The sequence below is a fragment of the Notechis scutatus genome, chromosome 5 (genome assembly GCF_049901735.1).
Source record: "Notechis scutatus isolate UNSWTSFEM ecotype Mainland chromosome 5, rNotScu1.2, whole genome shotgun sequence".
Taxonomy (NCBI): domain Eukaryota; kingdom Metazoa; phylum Chordata; class Lepidosauria; order Squamata; family Elapidae; genus Notechis; species Notechis scutatus.
Genome location: NC_142013.1, coordinates 15,780,328 through 15,799,983, shown reverse-complemented (window position 1 = coordinate 15,799,983; position 19,656 = coordinate 15,780,328). Strand labels below are relative to the sequence as shown.

The 19,656-nt window shown below is 38.0% G+C and overlaps 1 protein-coding gene across 1 annotated transcript; it reads right to left on the bottom strand.

Moving 5' to 3' along the window:
* Nucleotides 1-2,065: 2,065 nt before the first annotated feature.
* LOC113417299 (putative inhibitor of apoptosis) lies at nt 2,066-19,208 on the bottom strand. Its single transcript, XM_026675610.2, has 9 exons — nt 15,921-19,208; nt 10,266-12,094; nt 10,060-10,159; nt 8,660-8,738; nt 6,994-7,042; nt 5,701-5,943; nt 3,782-4,033; nt 3,457-3,498; nt 2,066-2,894 (listed from the first exon to the last, which is right to left on the bottom strand). The coding sequence occupies exons 2-9, from the start codon at nt 11,236-11,238 to the stop codon at nt 2,701-2,703; spliced, it is 1,932 nt and encodes a 643-aa protein (XP_026531395.1). The 5' UTR covers nt 11,239-12,094; nt 15,921-19,208; the 3' UTR covers nt 2,066-2,700.
* Nucleotides 19,209-19,656: the final 448 nt, after the last annotated feature.

Genomic DNA, 19,656 nt, shown 5'->3' with positions numbered 1-19,656 from the left:
ACTTATCGGGGTAGTACTTATTTGTATTATTTATTACCATTACACAGTATGCCAAAATGTTCTCGAGGGTAGACCGGTAAAAAGTAACCAGCAACTTCTCACCCAAACCACTCTTTGGGCTCAACTGGATCTGATCAGCTAGGATCTTCAGCCTTGAATATGGGTTCAACTAGATCATCAGCAAGGACCTTCAGCCTTGGAGACCAACATTCTGGGTCTCGAGACTTCTTTCAAAATCTGCAAATATTCCTTGATGCTTCTTTTTAGCTGAAATACAATTCTGTTCACTCAGCCAGTTCATCACAACTATCTAGTACGGGGTGTCAAACTCAAGGCACAAGACCCTGATCTGGTCTTCTGGTGAGCTTCCGGGAGCTCACCCTTTCAAAACAAGGGGTGCCTACGATCGGCATAAGGTTGGACCGGGCCATGCCCACAAGACAGGGTGTAAACCAAGGCACAAGACCACTGGTCCACGGGGTGACTGGCCGCCTCTCCAGCGAAAATGGAGCTTGGGAGGGCTGCAGGCGGTCCTCCCAAGCTTTGTTTTCACTGGCAGAGGATTGCAGAAGGCCGTCGCATCTGAAAGCAAAGCTTGGGAGCCCGTTTTCACTGGCAGAGCTCTAGGGCTGCCACAGACACCAACACAAGTGATGTTGAGCTGGCCACGCCCACTCTGGCCACACCCACCCCGGCCCACCTGAGATCAAACACATCCCTGATGCGGCCCCTCAATGAAATCGAGTTTGACCCCCCTGATCTAGTAGAATATACATATGTATTCAGGGAACCCAGAAGCAAATAGCTGAGAAATTCTGCCTTTATTTTTGGTACCTGTTACATTTTTGGCACATTCACTGAAGAGGATTTTTTGAAAAACGATTATTTGGGGCATACATGAAACCTTTGGAATGTTCTTGGCCTCTTCAATCTCAGCTCATCCTGAGCTTTGACTTTCTAAATAAAAATCCCATGGCAATTCAATTAACGAAAAATTGGTTATAAACTAATATGTTTATAATCTCCCCATTAGGTTATAAGGGTTTACAAAGCATTCAGAATGGAATTTCGTGCAGAACAGTGACATAAATTAATTTTTATTTAAATTTATTACTTGCCCACCTTCAATGGGCTCCTAGTTGAAATACTAAGGAAGTCTTCATCCACATGGAGATGGGATGGAGATGCAACAATATGCTATATTGTATTATTTTTAATATGAAGGACCAGGACTCCAATATTAATTCTTTATAGTGCGAATAAAGGGAAAATATATGCAATAAGAAGCATAATACAAACTGCCCAAACTGAATATCTGAAGTTGCACTATTAAATATATGAACCAAGAAATAGGTATGTAGGGAGGCAGGAATTCTTGAAATTCAGCTGCTCTAAAGAACAATCTCTTCTTCAGGCATGGATGGTTAAAAAGGCTGGCAAAGAACAATTTTTAGGAGTATTTCCTAATTTGCTGATTACATTTGTGCACAGGTAGTCCTTGACTTACAACAGTTAATGTAGTGATCGTTTGAAGTTACAATGGCATTGAAAAAAGTGATTTATGACAATTTTTCACACTTACGACCATTGCAGCATCCCTGTGATCATGTGATCAAAATTCAAATACTTGGCAACTGCCTCATATTTATGACGGTTGCAGTGTCCCGGGATCATGTGATCACCTTTTGCAATCTTTGTCTAGCAAAGTCAATGGAGAAGCCAGATTCACTTAACATGTTACTACTCACTTAACAACTACAGTGGTTCACTTAACAACTGTGGCAAGAAAGGTCATAAATTGGGGCAAAATTCACTTAACAAATGTCTCACTTAGCAACTGAAATGTTGGGCTCAATTGTAGTCATAAATTGAGGACTACCTGTAAATCTACTGAACATAATAAAAATTTGCAAATCAAGTTTAAAAAATGTTCTGCATAATACTTGGCAACACTGCTTAATTTCACAAAGGTATTTAACACTATTTCAAGAATGCTTAAGAATTATGACAATAATTACCTCCGTACTCAATTATTTTACAATAGAGATACAACAGACCCAGAATGTTTGTTTCAACCACAACGAAGTTTTATTTATTGTAAATAAAATATTTTCAACTAGTCAACAAGTTACAACAAGCAATCTTTCCAGACTTTTCAAATCATAAATAGCAATAGCACTTAAGATTTATATACCACTTTACAGTGCTTTACAGCCCTCTCTAAGTGGTTTAGAGTCAGCATATTGCCCCCAACAATTTGGGTCCTCATTTTACCGACCTCGGAAGGATGGAAGGCTGAGTCAACCTTGAGTCTGGTGAGAACTGAACTGCCAAACTGCAGTCAGCCAGCAGAAGTAGCCTGCAGTACTGCATTCTAACTACTGCACCACCATGGCTCAACAGCTTCTTTTACTTAACAGTAGCAAACATTAACACACGAATCATCATTCACTTTATGTCACTCCAAGCCATTATGAAATTATGTCCTAAAAAGTGTCAGCTTATCCAGATCCCCAAATACTTGAGGGATCATTGACCTCAAACGCCATCAACTTTGTGTCCTTCATTAGAATATTGAGCTGCAGCTTAGACTGTATTTTGCAGATACTTGAAGCATCAAGATGTTGTGAATTAGCTTAGTGTCGTTCAGGAAGCATGAAAATGTTTCCTTGGAAAAAGAAATAGCATAGTTGGTTGTCTTCACGAAAGAAATGTCCGCACTGTACCCTTGACGGTTCCTCTGCATATAGGGCATTTCCTAAGGGAAGGGGCACATTCCTTGCAAACAACCAAATGGCCACAGGGGATGAAGACAATGGACACTTCCTTGTCCATGCAGACTTTGCAAGTTCTCTCCTCTTGCAACCGTCTCAGTTGTTCTTCCATAGGTAAGCCTGCAATTAAAGACTCTTTATTATCTATACAAAAATAACATTTTGAACTAGGCTTTTTATTTTAATAAAGAAGAAAGGCATTCCTCACTTCCCTGCATTTGCAACCCTTCCTAAATCCAATCAAATGTATGAATGAAGGCAAATATACATGTGCCAGGATAATGTTGCCAGATCCAATCTGGGTCGTTCACCGGGACCAGAGGTTTTGTCTTCTGAGCATTTGGACTCGTGCTGGAGCCCATCCTCAGAGAACTTCTGTCTCACCAGAATATGTCACTGACCCAGATTGGATCCTATCACCAACTTATGTTGAGACACTCTACTGAAGAAAGGAAGAATATTCTATTTCAGGCCCAAAGATTTCCCAGTCCATGTGCATCCTTCTGATCAAACTAAATTTTGAAATACTCAAAATATTAACCCAGCTCAATTTTATAAACATTTGTAACTCCTATTATGAGCTATTTCATCATAACCTGTTTTTTTTAAAAAACAAAAAACAAAAAACATTGCAATCCTTATATTCCAAATGCCACTCATGTCTATTTAGTAAATTGTTTACCTGAAACATCTTCTGTTGGAATGTATGTCATATTCTTCTCCACTAAAGAAAGTAAGTTAAATATTGTTAGATCAAGTAACAAATTACCTCAGATTCATTAGAATGCAGATAAACTCTAACCCCCCCCCAACAATTATTAGCATAACAGCGAATTACTTTTGGGAAGTCTAATCCACAGAATTTCTTCTGCATTATCTGTTTCATTTAAGAGGAATAAAACTGTTTGCAACTCTTACCTATAAAAATTCATAAATCCACTATACTTGACCAAAGTTACCACTCCTCAAGAAAATGACAATTCAAAGCATTTATCTAAGAAACTCACCAAACAAATCCTTGTATAATGCAGGATCACACTCCTGCAAACAATTTCTGAATATATCTGCTGCAGAATTTCCTTTCACCAAGATGGTATCAATCAGTTCTCTAGCTTGCAAAGATGTCTGGGTTTTTTGTTTAATAACTTGATATTCCTGGTCACTTATTACTTTGGAACTTAATAAACTTTCCAGGATAGGGAGCGTACATGTCAAATGCTGAAACAATGCCATTCGATTCTTTCTGATTAAGGCCAGATCTAAAATATAAGAAATGAAAATATGACACAGAGAAACCTTTTTATTAGCAGCTTTAGCAGAAGAATGGACATTTCCCAGGTTCTGAACTTATCCAGAGGAAGGGCACAATGGGTGTATCATGAATATAATGCAGTTTTGTTTTTTTTTAACCTCATAAAACCATACAGTTTTCCAGATTCACAAAATCCAACAGATCCACCACCTTTGTTGAAAGGAACTTTTTAACACCATTTTTAAATTTAAACTCCAATTTACTTTAAAAATATGAATCCTACAATGGCACATAAATTAGCATAATAGCATAGCATTTAGTATGCTGGTGAAACTGACATATACAATTGACATGAATCAATATATTATATAAATATATCCAGCTACTGGACAGTACTAATTATTTAAAAATAATAATACAAATTAATTACTGCATGTTTTGGCAGCTGCAGAGTTTCACCACCCTCTCCCATTAGCTAATAACTCTATTTTGGCTCCAATGTATGTAAACAATACAGCCATTCTTGTAACATCCTAAGTTGGCATGAGAAGTTATTTTGCCCCTTGTTATATGAGAAACTGCCTTGTATTCAATCATCACAAAACTATAGCAACTGTGTTGTCAAGAGGTTCTACTATACACATATGTGTTAGAAAACTGACAGCATCTATATTAATCAGGCTAAGCCCTTTAAAAGTTCTATGTGTTTTTTTCCCTCTGCCCTAACATCTTGGAAAAAGAACAGACAGAATATAGGTAGAAAGTTTCACAAATGCTACTTTGATGAGTCACAATGGTAACAAACATGTCCAGGCAGCTATTAAGACTTACAGGACAAAGTCTTGAGCTACTTTATTTATGGCATGAAGGTTTGTAAATATAATAACAGGTTCCCTTTGAAAATAATGCAAACCAAATTCTTCAGAAAACTTGTTACGTATGCTCCACGATGCATTCACACTGCAAAGTTTGGAATCTGACCTGATCTCCATTAGGCTCATCTAAATATTTAGAATACAATAACACTATTGGAAGGGACTTTGGAGGTCTTTTAGTCTAACCCCCTGCTTAGGCAGGAAACCCTACTCCATTTCAGACAAATGGTTATCCAATGTTTTATTTAAAACTTCCAGTGTTGGGAGCATTTATAACTTCTGGAGGCAAGTTGTTCCATTGATTAATTGTTCTGTCAGGAAATTTCTCCTTAGTTCTAAGTTGCTTCTCTCTTTGATTAGTTTCCACCCATTGCTTCTTGTCCTGCCCTCAGGTGCTTTGGAGAATAGCTTGACTCCTTCTTCTCTGTGGCAGCCCCTGAGATATTGGAACCCTGCTATCATGTCACCCCTAGTCCTTCTTTTCATCAGACTAGACATATCCAGTTCCTGCAACCATTCTTCATATATTTTAACCTCCAGTCCCTTAATCATCTTTGTTGGTCTTCTCTGCATTCTTTCTAGTTCTAAAAAAATGGCTTAATCTATTTTGAGGGTCTTCTAACTACTCTGGCTCTCCAATATTTGTGGCTAATGTGAATAACTTTGAATGAAAATGCTGTGGTCTCTCTAGTTATCAGAGTTCATTAGATTTTGAAAATGCCCCATCCAAGATGAATAAAGGGGTATTTGACTCAAGCAGCAGAATTCATCAAACTGAAGCAATGAAACTTTTATATACCCGATGTCATTTTTTCTGATGGATCCTCCTTCTCCTCCTCTTTCTTCTCATCTTCTGCACTAATAAGGTCAGACACAAGATCGTTTACTGTTTTGTAATTCTCCCCTGTTGTTAAGATTTTACTCTGAATGGTTTGTTTGACCAGTCTTCTGTTGAATCCCATCTCCAAAACAGCTTCAACCATGGGTGTTTTCATTATGACAGCATCTTCTGAAGTATTTTCACCAGGTTCAAAACGAATAACTATTCAGAGAAAAACATTCTAGCATTATTTCTTGAAATATCACTATCTTACTGGGTTCAAAATAATTAAACATCAGACAAATGAAAAAGAATCACTTCTGTGCTGGATCTCACATCTAAGATACTGCAAAACCAAGATCTGTTTCCTAAAAAAAAGGCATGTGTTCCAGCTACATTCTTCAAATATAGAATGTGAGTATATGAAGATGCCATATCCTGAGTCAATTTAGTTTGCTATTCCCTATTCTCTTGCAGATTCATGTCAGCATCATTAGTCCTACTGCTTGGAAAAGTCATAATTCAGGCTTTATATATACTACTGAATTATACCGATTGCTTTTAGGTTTAAACTTAGTCTCCTCAACAGATAGTATAGATATGGTAATTTGGAAAAAAATATAATCATATTCACCACCAGAGGGCTTTGATGATATTAAAAGCTCTGGTGAATCTGGGGGGGGGCTCAAGGGGGATGGCCCCCCCCCCCCCCCCCCCCCCCCCCCCCCCCCCCCCCCCCCCCCCCCCCCCCCCCACCCAAAAGGACAACCAGATTTTAAACAAGCAGCTAAAACAGGTTCATTTTCACTTATGTTTTATAGTGCAACTTGATTTTATTGCAAAATTGTATGTTTCTGGTTTAAGTTTAAATTTGAATGGTCAGCTTCAGGATGTTTGACTTAAAAACCACAACAAAATATCTTACTAAGTTAGTAAGAATAACAAAATCGAACTGCTACAGACCACCAAGGATAAATGTGTTAACATCCTAGTGTTACATTCCCATGCCAATTTTATAAATGCTATCAAAATTCTGATGAGCCAGTTTGGCGTTGTTGTTACAAGGAGTGGACTAGCAAATCAGGAGACATGACATTATAGTCCTGCCTCGGCCACAAAACCAGCTGTGTAACCCTGGGTCAGTCATTCTTTCTTAGCTTTAGGAAGGAGGCAATGGAAAATTATCTGAAAACCTCTAGGGACCTTATGCAGGTAATCACCAAGAGTCAACTCTAACCCAAAGGCACAAAACAAACAAATAAAAAAACTTACTTGGTACTTCTGTATTTTCATCTACAGGTATATCTGCAGTGGATAACAACTACAACAGAAACACACAGAAAATAACAGATTTTTAGAGGGAAATGTTTGCTTTTTGAAAGGATCCATTGTTCACAAAGAGTTTGCTAACAGTAATACATTTAGCCAATCTTTCTCAATACAATTCCACGGATAGATTGAAGCTGCAACATTTGAGAACTGTCCACAGGTGGTAGTCCCAAATTATCTGGGTGCCACTAAGTGGAGGAACTGGTGAATCTTCGCCAGGGGTGGGATTCTACAGGTTTGCACCTATTCGCTAGAACCGGTTGTTAACATTCTAAGCAATTCGGAGAACCGATTGTTAGAAGAAATTACTGGCCTAATCCTGTAAGGAAGGCAGGAAGGAAACATTCCGGTGTTGCTTACAGAAACTGCCTCTCCGTTAACCTTTTTTACATTCTTGGCAGGACTAGACTTCCTGTCTCAGGAACTTCTCTGGAGTTTTTTTCCCCTCCTTTGTTGGTACTTTGCTTGTGTGGAGTGACCATTTAAAGTCGATGTGAGTGATGTTGAGTTGGCCACACTCAGCTGGTCACATTACCACCAAGCCATGCCTACCAACTAAGCCATGCCCACAGAACCAGTTGTTAAAAAAATTGAATCCCACCCGATCTTCACCCTAAATATCTGCACGTACTTTGATTAAAATGCCATGCTACATTGCACTTGATCCTCGCTCATTATAAACAATGTTGCCGTTTGTGTAATAATGTGCAAAATTAATCAGGTACAGATAGTTATGATCATAACTGAACTCTGAATTATGGTCATGTCATGCTAGTCATTAAGCAGGTTACCATGCGACTGCACCTGATTTTAAGATCTTTTCAACTGCAGTTGTTATGTGAATCACAGAGGACTTTAAGTGAATCATTGTCCACCATGGGCATTTTTTGCTGAAGCCAGAAACAAACACCAGTTTCCAGCAAAAAAAAACCACAAACCCATAAATCAGTCATGTGACCACAGGATGCTGCCAATAGCTGTAAATGCAGAGCAGTTGCCAACCATCCAAAGTACAATCATGTGACTGGGGGTGGGGGGAATCCACCAGAATTTTGAATCTGGGTTGTAATAACCCTGGGAAGGTCCATCACAACTTCAAACAGTTGCTAAGCAACCAATTGCAAGTCAAATGCTACTTGTACTGCCTGTCCACAACAGCCAACACAGCTCATGCCTGTTATTTATCCAATTTTATATAACTTGTTTACAGGCTGTGATTTGGCAGCATATTTATAGCCTTTATCACTCAATCTTTTAACTCTTATCATCTTTTAATTCTATCGTCAATCTTTTAACTCTATCAAAACAGTCTAGGAGCAGATGGTTTCACATTATAATGCTTTATTTCACAGCCTCTGTGATCTTGGTGAAAGCCTGAAACAAATCCATTGCACTGTTATTTTACAAAACCACAGTGTGATGTCCTTGCCAGAGACAATATAAGTAAAGGGGCTGTAAGTCTAAACCTTCACTCCTACCTCAAAGTACTGTCTGAACAGATAAAGTTCAAATACAATTTTGAAAATGGGTTAATTCTCTCAACAAATGTGCATACTATGCTGCAAAAGAAAAAGCACATCATACTGAAAATGCAACAGTACTTGCATACCTGTTGAAGAAGATGAGGATACCTTGCTTGAACTTGGTGGACAAACTCTTGACCCTTCCTATAAATCAGGTATTCACAACTAGAAGAAAAGTATACCAAGCTTAAGTTTTAATATGCAGGAGGATATCTGCTCTTCTAAGAATATTAGACATTGTGATCTGTTTAGTGGGCCAAAAATCTATTTATTAAAACCTACCCAGGACAATACATTGAAGCATTAAATATAGTCAAGCTGTCAAAAATGGAATTTAGATGTGAAAAATATTATCCAATCAACAGAGAGAACCAAAACTAATTAATCTCCTCTATGAGGGAGATGGCAGTTAAATATATAGTCTTTATTTTATATTCAGTTTATATCCTGTTTATTACATCTCAAAATAATCCCAAAATTATTAGTGCCAAACATCTTCACTACAAATGGAATCTTTATTAGATGCAATGTATTAGAAATCAAGAACTGAAATTTTGTACAAGCCCTATCTTAAGAGCTGTTTGGCCCAGAGCCTTAGAATGGTGAGCCAAAATTTTATTCATTCCTAAAGTTTTTTGGCCATGGGCCAAAAGTAGTTCTTTATTCCATTCTCTGGATTATTATTTTTTAAAAATATCTAACATCAGTTGTTCAGAATGCAACCCAATCACTACAATACATGATTAGAACTTAGGTAAAACAGCTTTGTTAAATACTTCAGTATCTAGTGTTCTTTAAAAAATATAAGCATTGTTTAACTTAACCCAACAGAACTTTTGAAAATAGCTTTCGAAATAGCTACAGTAAGAATGCTTTCATTCTTGAATCAATATTCAATATCTTGCTTTTCAGCTAAGAATATGCTCCAGGCAAGCAGGCAAAATTTCTCCCACAGCATGTTTTCATTATGGCTGTGCAAAAAATTGTGTACGAACAACCTCTTCTCAAATGAGTAAAGCACCCATACATTTTTCTCCAGCAATATATGGCAGCTCTATCTAGGTGACTGGTTGAATAATATGCAGTCAGATCTCAGTGGTTAAAGGCACAACTGTTTTAAAGATACTCAGTATCTCCAGAAAAATACAATTCTTTTCAAGCCATTTTCAGATAATTCTGACCAGCTTTAAAGTTTAATTGTACACAAGTTATGACAGCTAATAATTCCATGTGTTCTCCCAAAATTTTAGATTCCTTTCTTGAATAGCAATGTTCCCTCACAAATCACTTTTCAAGCTAAGGGAGTAATAAAAGCATACATGGTAAAGGTGCTTCATATTAATACAGAAGCTTTCCATGTACCTTCATGGTAACGTTAAAATAGATCTCACTGAGGAAACCTTTTCAGAGAAACAGTTCTACTTTCAATAGGACAAAAGTATTACAATAACCTCTTTTTTATTACATTAAAAAAAATGAAGGATACCTTGGAAACCATTTAGCATGCTCCACCCATGGATCATCCCCGGTCTCCCAACACCTGAGTCCACCGTCGCAACAGAAGCATTTGACATCATCACTGCGACCTTAACAACAAACATTTCATGAAGTAATCAGACAGAAAGACAAACGGTAAATTTCAACTGTTGAAAAATCAGATTAAATCCAAAACATGAAAGAACAAGTGCTTACCCACGTAATAGAAGCCAGCATCTGCCAGTTGCTGTGGGTGAACCGGAACTGTAACTGGCCAATTTTTGAAGGTTTTGAAACGGCCTACGTAGTTTTGCATGCCCAAATTAAAGCCAGCCGAACTTGAACTGTTCTGAATTTGTTCCACAAAAGGACAGTTTGGGAAATGCCTTTGATGTTCTGATATAGCATTGTCCTCTGGTTCCCAATTACTCAACTGACCACCACAGGCAAAACAAGCCACCTTGTCTGAAGGTCCTACATAATAAAACCCGGCTTTGGCTAAAGAAGATGGGGACAAAAATGTCAAGGGCCATGCCTTGAAAGTGAGTAATCTGCTTTCTTCTGTGCTCATCATAGGGTTGAAAGCCTTTCGTCTCAAATGTGACAGATCTTCCACTCCTCCAGATGTAACTAGATTATGAGGAAAATTGGAAAAGCTTCCACTGTAATACCCAATTTGACCCAAACTTAATGCTTGCATTGAAGAATGTGAAAAGTGAAGTCCAGAGATAGCTGGAGGTGAAAAGGCAGAACGAAATGAGGATCCAAGGCTAGTCACTGAAGTCAGACTCTGAACAAAACTGCAACTGGGGTAGAGTTGTTTATGCTTCTCCAGGGCACTGTCACCTTTTTTCCAGTTATCCAACATTAAGCCACAATTGTAACATTTCACTTTGTCTTTCAGACCAGTGTAATAGAAACCAGCTCGAGCAAGACTCCTTTCAGATATTGGCACATTCGGTGGAAAAGTGGAATATGTAGACATCCTGTAGAGTTCACACGATAAGTCATACTTCAGTTCTGTCACTTCTGCATCATTCTTCAGTTTTGGCAGAAATGAGCCAATAACATTCATGATGAAGATAAAACAGGAGAGGAGCAAAGGACGAGTCTGAAGTTTGGGAGATAATTTTGTGCAATTCTTATCAACTTCCAGGCCATCATAAAATAAAAACCTGAAAGTTAACATTACATGCAATGCTTATCTTTTTTATTACTTGACTTTAGTAGTTCCTTTTTGATAGGGTAATTTGTTCCCAGTTCACAATCCAGACTTGTTTAAAATATGATAGTTCCTTTTTCTTCTATAATTACATAAGTCTTACTAAATTGAGGGAGGAGCATATTTAAAATAAAGGAAGTTTGAAGAAAGAATTAAGGCTTTAATTATAAGTCTGTATAAATGGGGCATCTCAATTCTTTCCAAATAAAATAATGGAGGAATATTTTTTAAACTTTTATTTGTGAAAGAGCAAAGTCAAAATAATGGTTCTAAGAGGGAGTATCTGTATGGTACTACAGAAAAGCCAGCTTAGATCAAATGCATATCTTTGAATACCTCTCCTTACAATAAGGAACCGTTTTTTTCTTATCAATATACCATTTCACTCAGGAATACGCCACAAAAAAATCCTCAAAATTTTATCCTGACACATATCAGTGAAATTTGAATTTGGTCACCAAAAGCTCTTAAAAGGCTTGGATTGTTGTCTTTTTTACATTCTCATTTAAGACTGTAGTGAATTTTCAGTCAGGCTGCATTATTATTATTAAAGGATTACTGAATTTAATAAGTTTATGGAGTCGAACCCAAAACAGCAGTTTAAATTCATTAACCAAAATATTATTGCAGATGTTTGATAAGTGGATGCAGCTGTTCTGCATATTGGCAAAAACCGATTTAAATATGTATGCACAAAATTATCTCCCAAACTTCAGACTCTAGTCCCTTCAAAGGGCTTAAGCAGCCATAATGCAATATGGTATTCACAAGGAGAAATTTTTACAAAAAAAATGAAAAATATGTTTTTTCGGGTTACTGAAACCTGCATGAAAAGAAAAATACATAAGCTCCTTTAAACAATTAACTTTGCATGTAAAGTGTTATAAATAATGCATATATTAGAAATAAAGTTTAAGCTTTATTCCATGGTTATAACATTTTTAGATTAAAAATTTAAAACTTTTGAATCATCAGTCACAAAAGACTAGAAGTGCACAAAATCCTATTGTATCTATATTAAATCATCAATTTACAGATGAGTTACTCAAACTTTGCAAATTTAAATCTTCAAACTTCAACTTCTAAAACTCAGGTTGACTACATAGCTCTGAACACTCTTTAGTATCTTAAACTTATACTTACAATTTCCTCTAGATAACTTTAACTCAACTGTGCATTTTAGGTATCACTAGAAGGCAACAGCTGTCTTCTGTTTTTGTCCATGTTACAAAAATAACCCTGGATTTTCAGCCTCCTTAAAGTTGCTATAGTAAACTAAAAAAGATCTGCCTCAGGGCCAGATCATCTAGTGCAGGGATGGGCAACTATGCCAACTTCAAGACCTGTGGGACTTCAACTCCCACATTTACTGAGTCTACCGTTGTCATAGTTGCCCAGTCCTGATCTAGTGCTTTCTAAACATCTACTGGTACACCTTTGTGGCAGTCAGTGTGGCTAATACCAGTTGATAGAACTGCAGTCAAAAACACTTAGATCTAGAATCAGATGGGCTATTCTTGACTTCCCAAAAAGAAATTGCAGAAATCTGTTTAGACTAACCCAATTTTTGATCTCTGTAATGGCAAGAATCACTTTAATTTGGCACACAACACACGTGTGTTTGATCCCTTTTGTCTAATTATAAAAGCAATAATGAATATGCATATCTTATTTAGAGAAGAGGTGGAAAGGAATAGTTTCATATGAAGCCAAACCAAAATGATAAATATACTTTAGGATACAAATGTAAATGAGGTTCAGGCAAGTTAATAATTTATTAAACTTTTATGCCAACTGTCAACAAATAATTATAATAAAGATCCAGAATAGGTGTAACCCAACACAGAAACCGGCAATTCAGGGTGAACTGGCAGTGCAAAACATTTAGAAGTATAGAGACTTACAAATGGAAAACCTATTAAGTAACCTTTGTTGTGTTACTTATGTCCTACATTAAAGACTGGAACTGGAAAATGAAGAATGGATCTACCTTCTATCAAGCTCTTACCTCTTTAATAGACAGTGAGTAATCATAATTAAGATTGTATACAACTGTAATGGTCTAATACAAGGGTCTTCAAACTTGGCAAGTTTAAGACTTGTGGACTTCAACTCCCAGAATTCCTGAGCTAACATGACTGGAGAAGGAATTCTGGGAGTCGAAGTCCACAAGTCTTAAAGCTGTCAAGTTTGAAGACCCCTGGTCTAATATAAACTTAACAAGATACTCAATGGAAAGCAGAGGATGAAGAGTAGCTATTATTAGATTTGTATTATAACAAATTCATCTGGCGATCAGATGAATATCAAAAGCACAGAGAATAACTTATGAGGAAACTTGTTGTAATTAGGGATCCTTTGTGCTTTCTGAGCTTGGTTGGTTTCTTGCAGACTTTTCATTATCCAACCAGGTAACAGTAATGATGTTACCCAGTTTGGGTAATGAAACATCTGGAAGAAAACAACCAAATTCAGAGAGCACAAAGGACTCCTTCATTTCAACCCTAAGCTACCAATACTCTGTCAATATTGTTGTGTGTGGAGTAATTGCTAGGAAACAAATATAATTATAGAAATCTTAATTGAGCAGATCAGTAGGACTAGTGTGATTGTATAAAAAGAGACAGATTACCATCAAGTGAAGCTATTTGCTATATCATAATCATAACCAGCTGATTTTTTGTTAAAATTACAGTAATAGTCTTAAATACATGATCAAAAGCAGTAATGTTTCTGCATCTTTAATCAATTTTATTTAATTCCTATACCCATCTAAATCCAGTAACTCTGGGCATTGAGAATTACCCACTGGTTATTCATTATCAGAAATTTCATCTTCTAAAGGATCAGGATATCCTATCTCTGAAGATGACATTTGAATCTCACTTTTCTGTCTTTATAGAAAAATATATGCTATATCCTTGTCCTAATAATTCTAGACAACTTCATAAAAAACATTTTGAAACTGTATTCAGGGAAACCCTGAAAGCTCCTAAGAAGCTTATCAGTAAGGACAGACTTGTTTCTAGAAAGATACACAGACTTCAACATCCTTAGACAACTTTCCCAACATGAACCTCTCCAAATGTATCAGGGTATACCCCTAATAATCTATTCCCAGGCACCTGGGAACTGTGGAAGACCTAACCTGATGCAACTAGAAATCATTAGATTGGTTTTGGTCAATTCACTACAATTATCTTCAGATCCAGTATTCATTATGAGGCCCCAAATTGTCAGGGGCAATAGGCTGACTCTGTAAACAGCTTAGAGGGTTGTAAAGCACTGAAAAATGGTATACAAGTCTAAGTGCTTATCTTAAAACATATAATCCTCCAGATGTGGCAGGAGTGCAGCTTTTAGGATTGTGACCGCCGGATATACTGATGAAAGCTGCCATTCTATGCTACCCAGGCACAGATGCAACCCTCTTATTTGGGGGCTGGGGAGCGAAAGAACAACAATTGTCTTCTTCAGGATGTAGCCTTGAGATTTCCTGGTGGTCTTCTTTCCCAATGCTCAAATGCTCCAACCTCGCTTAGCATAGGGGGGTCAAGCAAGGCTCCACCTCAAAAGCAAAGGGAGCCCCCAAGTCTCAGAGGCGGGGTTCACAACTTGTGCTTATTAAGCAGCTGCACTTATACAACTCTTACTCAGTTAAAGCTCAAGGCTTTATGTGCAACCAGAAAATGGCTAATCAGCAAGTTGGAATACACACACACACACACACACACAATATGTGTGTGTGTGTATATATGTGTGTACACACTATATATATGTATACACTTGTTGGAAGTTATAACCCACCCCCTCTCCTAGAAAAATGAAATATTTTAGGATACACTAAAAAGGCAGACTTAAAAGAGAAGTAGAAATTCAGAGAGTGTGTGTGTGTGTGTGTGTGTGTGTGTGTGTGTGTGTGTGTGTGTATATATATATATATATATATATATATATATATATATATATATATATATATATATATATATATATATAATATATATATATATATATAATGTATATGTATACGTATATATGTTGTATATTGTATATGTATATGTATATGTATATGTATATATGTATACATACATACATACATACACACAAACACAATACAGAACAAATTTAAAACTGAAACAACCAAATTTAAAACTGAAACAACTGTAAAAGTCTGACTCACAGACTAACACAATACAGAAGGCTGATGATGGCAGATGAGATTCTGCCGAAATGTTGCTACAACTTTAAAAGCACAACTATAATGATGTGGGAAAATACCCGAACAAAGCTGAATACCATACATGTAAGTACCCACGAAAACTTAAGAAAACAAACAAACATACATACATATATATATACACATACATATATATATATATATATATATACACACATATACATGTATACATATTTATATATATACATATATAATGTATATATAATGTGTGTGTGTGTGTGTGTTATATATATATATATATATATATATATATACACACACACACTATAGATGTACACTAAATATACACACACAAAGAAGAACACCCCAATATCTCAGGGCCCCGCCCCCTCCCTCGCGAGACGTTTCCACAGAGACGCCGCCCCAGCAAACCCCTCCCACGCCGCCCCACGCGTGCGCAGCCCCCACTTACCGCCGCAGCCGATGGTTAGTCTTCAAGCGAAGGGCGAGCGCAAACTTTTTATATATAGCGTGGCGAAGTGGGACGGGGTGGGGAGGGGGGGGCGGGGGAAGAGGATTATCAGGAAGGACGTCAAACCATCAAGCCGTTGAGTCGAAGCTCCGCCCGGTTTGGGGGGGCGGGCCAAGAAAAACGGAACCTCGAAACACGGCTCCGCCCCGCGTCCCATTGGAAGGGAAAGAACAGAGGGAGGAGCCTTTTAAGTCTCCGTGACGGCCTGACGGTGCATAACAAAGGGCGTGTGGCTTCTTCTGGGTGCGCATGCGCTGACTGGGTTGGCAGGGAGGGGTGGCTTCGTTATTGGCGTTGTGGTTTATTTTTCAACTAATTCCAATTCCCTCTTCGGGAAAAGGAGCCTGATCTGAACTGCAAATGAATCCAGAATTTTCCTAATAGGATGACCTCCGAGCGTACCTCTTTGCAGAGGTTTTTTTTTTAGTTAACTTTTTGGAAAGTCCCGTGGGTCGTGGGAACTTCGAAAAAGAGTAATTTCTGAACCGAGATGGGGAAAAAACACGAATCTCCTTAGTAGGCTGGGGGCGGGAGTAAGAACCGTGACGTCTCCGAGTCCTGGAGGGACTTCGCTTTCCATTCTCTTTTATCATCATCATCATCATCATCATCATCAATTCTGCTAAGAGACCCACCGTCGAGGACCACCGATTTCAGGCTGCAGGACTGTGGGGCAGGCAGTGTGCCCATGGACAGATAAGCCATGGATGGCATCGAGACTTAGAGGTGGTGGGGATGGGGAAATAACCAGCTTTTTTGGAAATAGGCAGGAGGGAATTTGTCCCTTTGCCCACGTTTTGCATGTGTCTTAAACGTTGGACGAAGGCCCAGGAATGAGAAAATCTAAAGGCATGCATTGCAAAACGGATTTTGGTAGGTTGAAATGCTCTCGAGCTCAATTCGGTGGGCCAGTGTTTGAATGCTTCCTGCTGGAGTGACTTCACAGCTTGACCTCTTGATTTGGACCCAAGAGAGCAGCAGACTATAATAGCAATGGCACTTAAGACTTATATACCCGCTTACAGTGTAAGGTGTTTACAGAGTCCATCTATTGCCCCCAACAATCTGGGTCGTCATTTTACCCTTCTTGGAAGGACGAATTCAACCTTGAGCCTGGTGAGATTCGAACTGCCAAATTTCTAGCAGTCAGCAGAAATAGCCTGCAGTTCTGCACTCACTGTGCCTCATAATGTGTCCAGTGACCCTAAGGAGATACCAGCTTCCTTCTCATAGAATGATGAGTCATTCTGGAGCAATTATTTCAGAGCTGTTTTCTACCACCGCCTTAGCTTCCTCTTGATCTGGGCTCTGTATACTACCAGCTTCAGTTTAAAGTCCCACACAATGGCATTTACACATTGGTCCTCTTTTTTTTACCTTGCTCTGCCTTAGACATGCTTAGATTCAGAAATTGGGTTAAAATGTGGTGTGGCTCCAAACATTCTGCATTGCTGAATTCCTTATTGTTCTGGCTTGAGTTACTATATATAAGTCATTTGAGCCAAAGTTTTAAGGTACTACTATGAATTTTGTCACATTTTGGGCACTGTATTAAGGGGAGGTGGTCCTCCTTAACTTCAGTTTTTCCAAGGGTTAAACATGGTTGGTGTCAGCTGTGTGTGTATGTATGTATCCCATCTATACTTACATGCATGCCTTAAATAACTCAAACTTGATCTCTGTGTGGGCCACTAGTAGGGCTTAAATGCTTATTGGTATGAGGTGGATGGTTAGGAAAATAGTAATTGTATCCTGATGATTTTTCTCAGTGCTCAAAAGCACATAGATGGATAGCTGGCAGTATTACATTCATCATTTCAGTAAGAGTCGAGCTGAAAGATTTGCATATGGCTGCTTAATGAGTTGATAGGATTATTTTGAAATAAGTAAACATGAATCTTTTTCTTCTAAATTCCAGGTCAAAGCAAGCTTTCATTTTGGACAAAATGCCCCAGAGTAAATTAAAAGGGATTTTTTTTTTTTTTTACTATCTTATGGTTATCACAAGATGGGAAAAATACCACTGGTCATGCATAAAATCAATATTGGTGTTTATTTCTGTATAAACACCATTCATTTTAAATCTGGTTTTGTAGAGTTAAGACTTTGAAACAAAAAGATCCATTCGATTTAGGTACAGAGAGTTCAAGAACATTAGGGGCTTTCTGTCCAGGGGAATCCCGGCAGAAATAGTTCCATTTTGCATAAGCACATTTTAAAAGGGGAATTCCAGCCCTTGAATTGTTTCCTGTATGTGTCATATGGCACAGCCAATAAGCTGCATGACAGACTTGCTAACAGGAATCTTTTGAGAATAAGGCTACCAAGGTTCTTGATTTATGACCACTAGCTTATTTTTAATGAAGCTTTGGTCTCTTGCCATGGTCTTCAACAAGGCATAGTCTTCCTCATCAGGTATCTGATTGCATGTGTTTCTATAAATGACAATAAAAAGTACATTCACGATTCTCTCACTTCCTGGAATGTTATGAAAATGAATGAATAAGTATTTTAGTCACAATGGATTTTTCATAGTGTTTCAGACTGTTCTAGGTGGAAATTGATTACGTATATATTCTATTACAGTATCCTTTTCTTGTGTAGTTCAATGGAACTTTTTTATGCAACTTAACCTATTAAAGAATAAAATCACACTGCTGGCTATTTCTTTGTCTGGCTTCGTTTAGTAAACCTTTGCTGCAGTGCAGTTTTATTTCTAGATATTTACACTAGATAAAATCTCTGCAAATTATAAATAACATAGCATTTGAAAAAGTGTGCCAAAGTTGAGCTCAGCGGTCAGACACTTTGGTTTTCATATGAAGGTCAAGCATGTGTAGTAAGGAGAGAATATGTGGCTGATTTTTAGAGAGATACCTTATCTTATATGGCAGAATAAATGTTGGAGTATTGTTACAACCTGGTGTTGTATTTTTTGGGAGGGAAGGTTGTGTTTAGCTTCACCCTTCTTTGTAAAACAGCTATAGTTTATATAATTAAAGGTTGGTATACAGTAATTAAGAGGAAAATATCAAAAGGAAACCTATCTTGTGAAACTTAACTCTGTAAAATGCAGAAGGTTCTATTACAATAACTAGCATGCTTCCCCCCCACAAAAATAATAATCCATAAGGCAGCTTTTCTTTAAGAAACATACTGTACGCCATCCAGAATCACTTGATTGGGAGATGGGTGGCTATGTAAATATGACTTATAAATAAATAAAATATTTGTTAAAATTTGTGTTGTTTGGGGGGGGGGGGAGTCATTTAATTTTCCAATTCTATTCAGTCGTCACAGTAAATCATGGTTTTTGTAACTGGTATTTTCAGTGACCAAAACTTACTGCGTGCACACACATGCTCAGCCGTAAATCATCCTTCCAAGGTTGGTAAAATGAGGACCCAGATTGTTGGGGTCAATATGCTGACATTAAACTGCTTAAAGAGGTTGGGCTGCTGGGGGTTTGCAGAGGTTTGGGAATGCCCCTAGCTAAGATTCTGAATTTCGGAGAACCCCAAAATCCCACTCCTGGCTCGCCCTGCCCCTCCCACGAGTCCCCACGTGGCCCGTTTTGGATGCAGGTAAGTGCAGGGCTCGCGCGGAGGCTTGGGGAAGGCGAAAAATGGGCCTCCCGGAAGTTCGGGAAGGTCGGAAATGGCTTTCCAGCCTCCGG

What these genes read in the sequence shown, in the direction of transcription:
- LOC113417299 (XM_026675610.2), bottom strand. Translation starts at nt 11,238, where the DNA reads ATGTTAACTTTCAGGTTTTTATTTTATGATGGCCTGGAAGTTGATAAG. An exon ending in TGCTGGCTTCTATTACGTGG is followed by an intron (nt 10,160 to 10,265) that starts GTAAGCACTTGT and finishes TTTGTTGTTAAG; the next exon opens with GTCGCAGTGATGATGTCAAA. An exon ending in TGAAAATACAGAAGTACCAA is followed by an intron (nt 5,944 to 6,993) that starts GTAAGTTTTTTT and finishes TTCTCTGAATAG; the next exon opens with TTATTCGTTTTGAACCTGGT.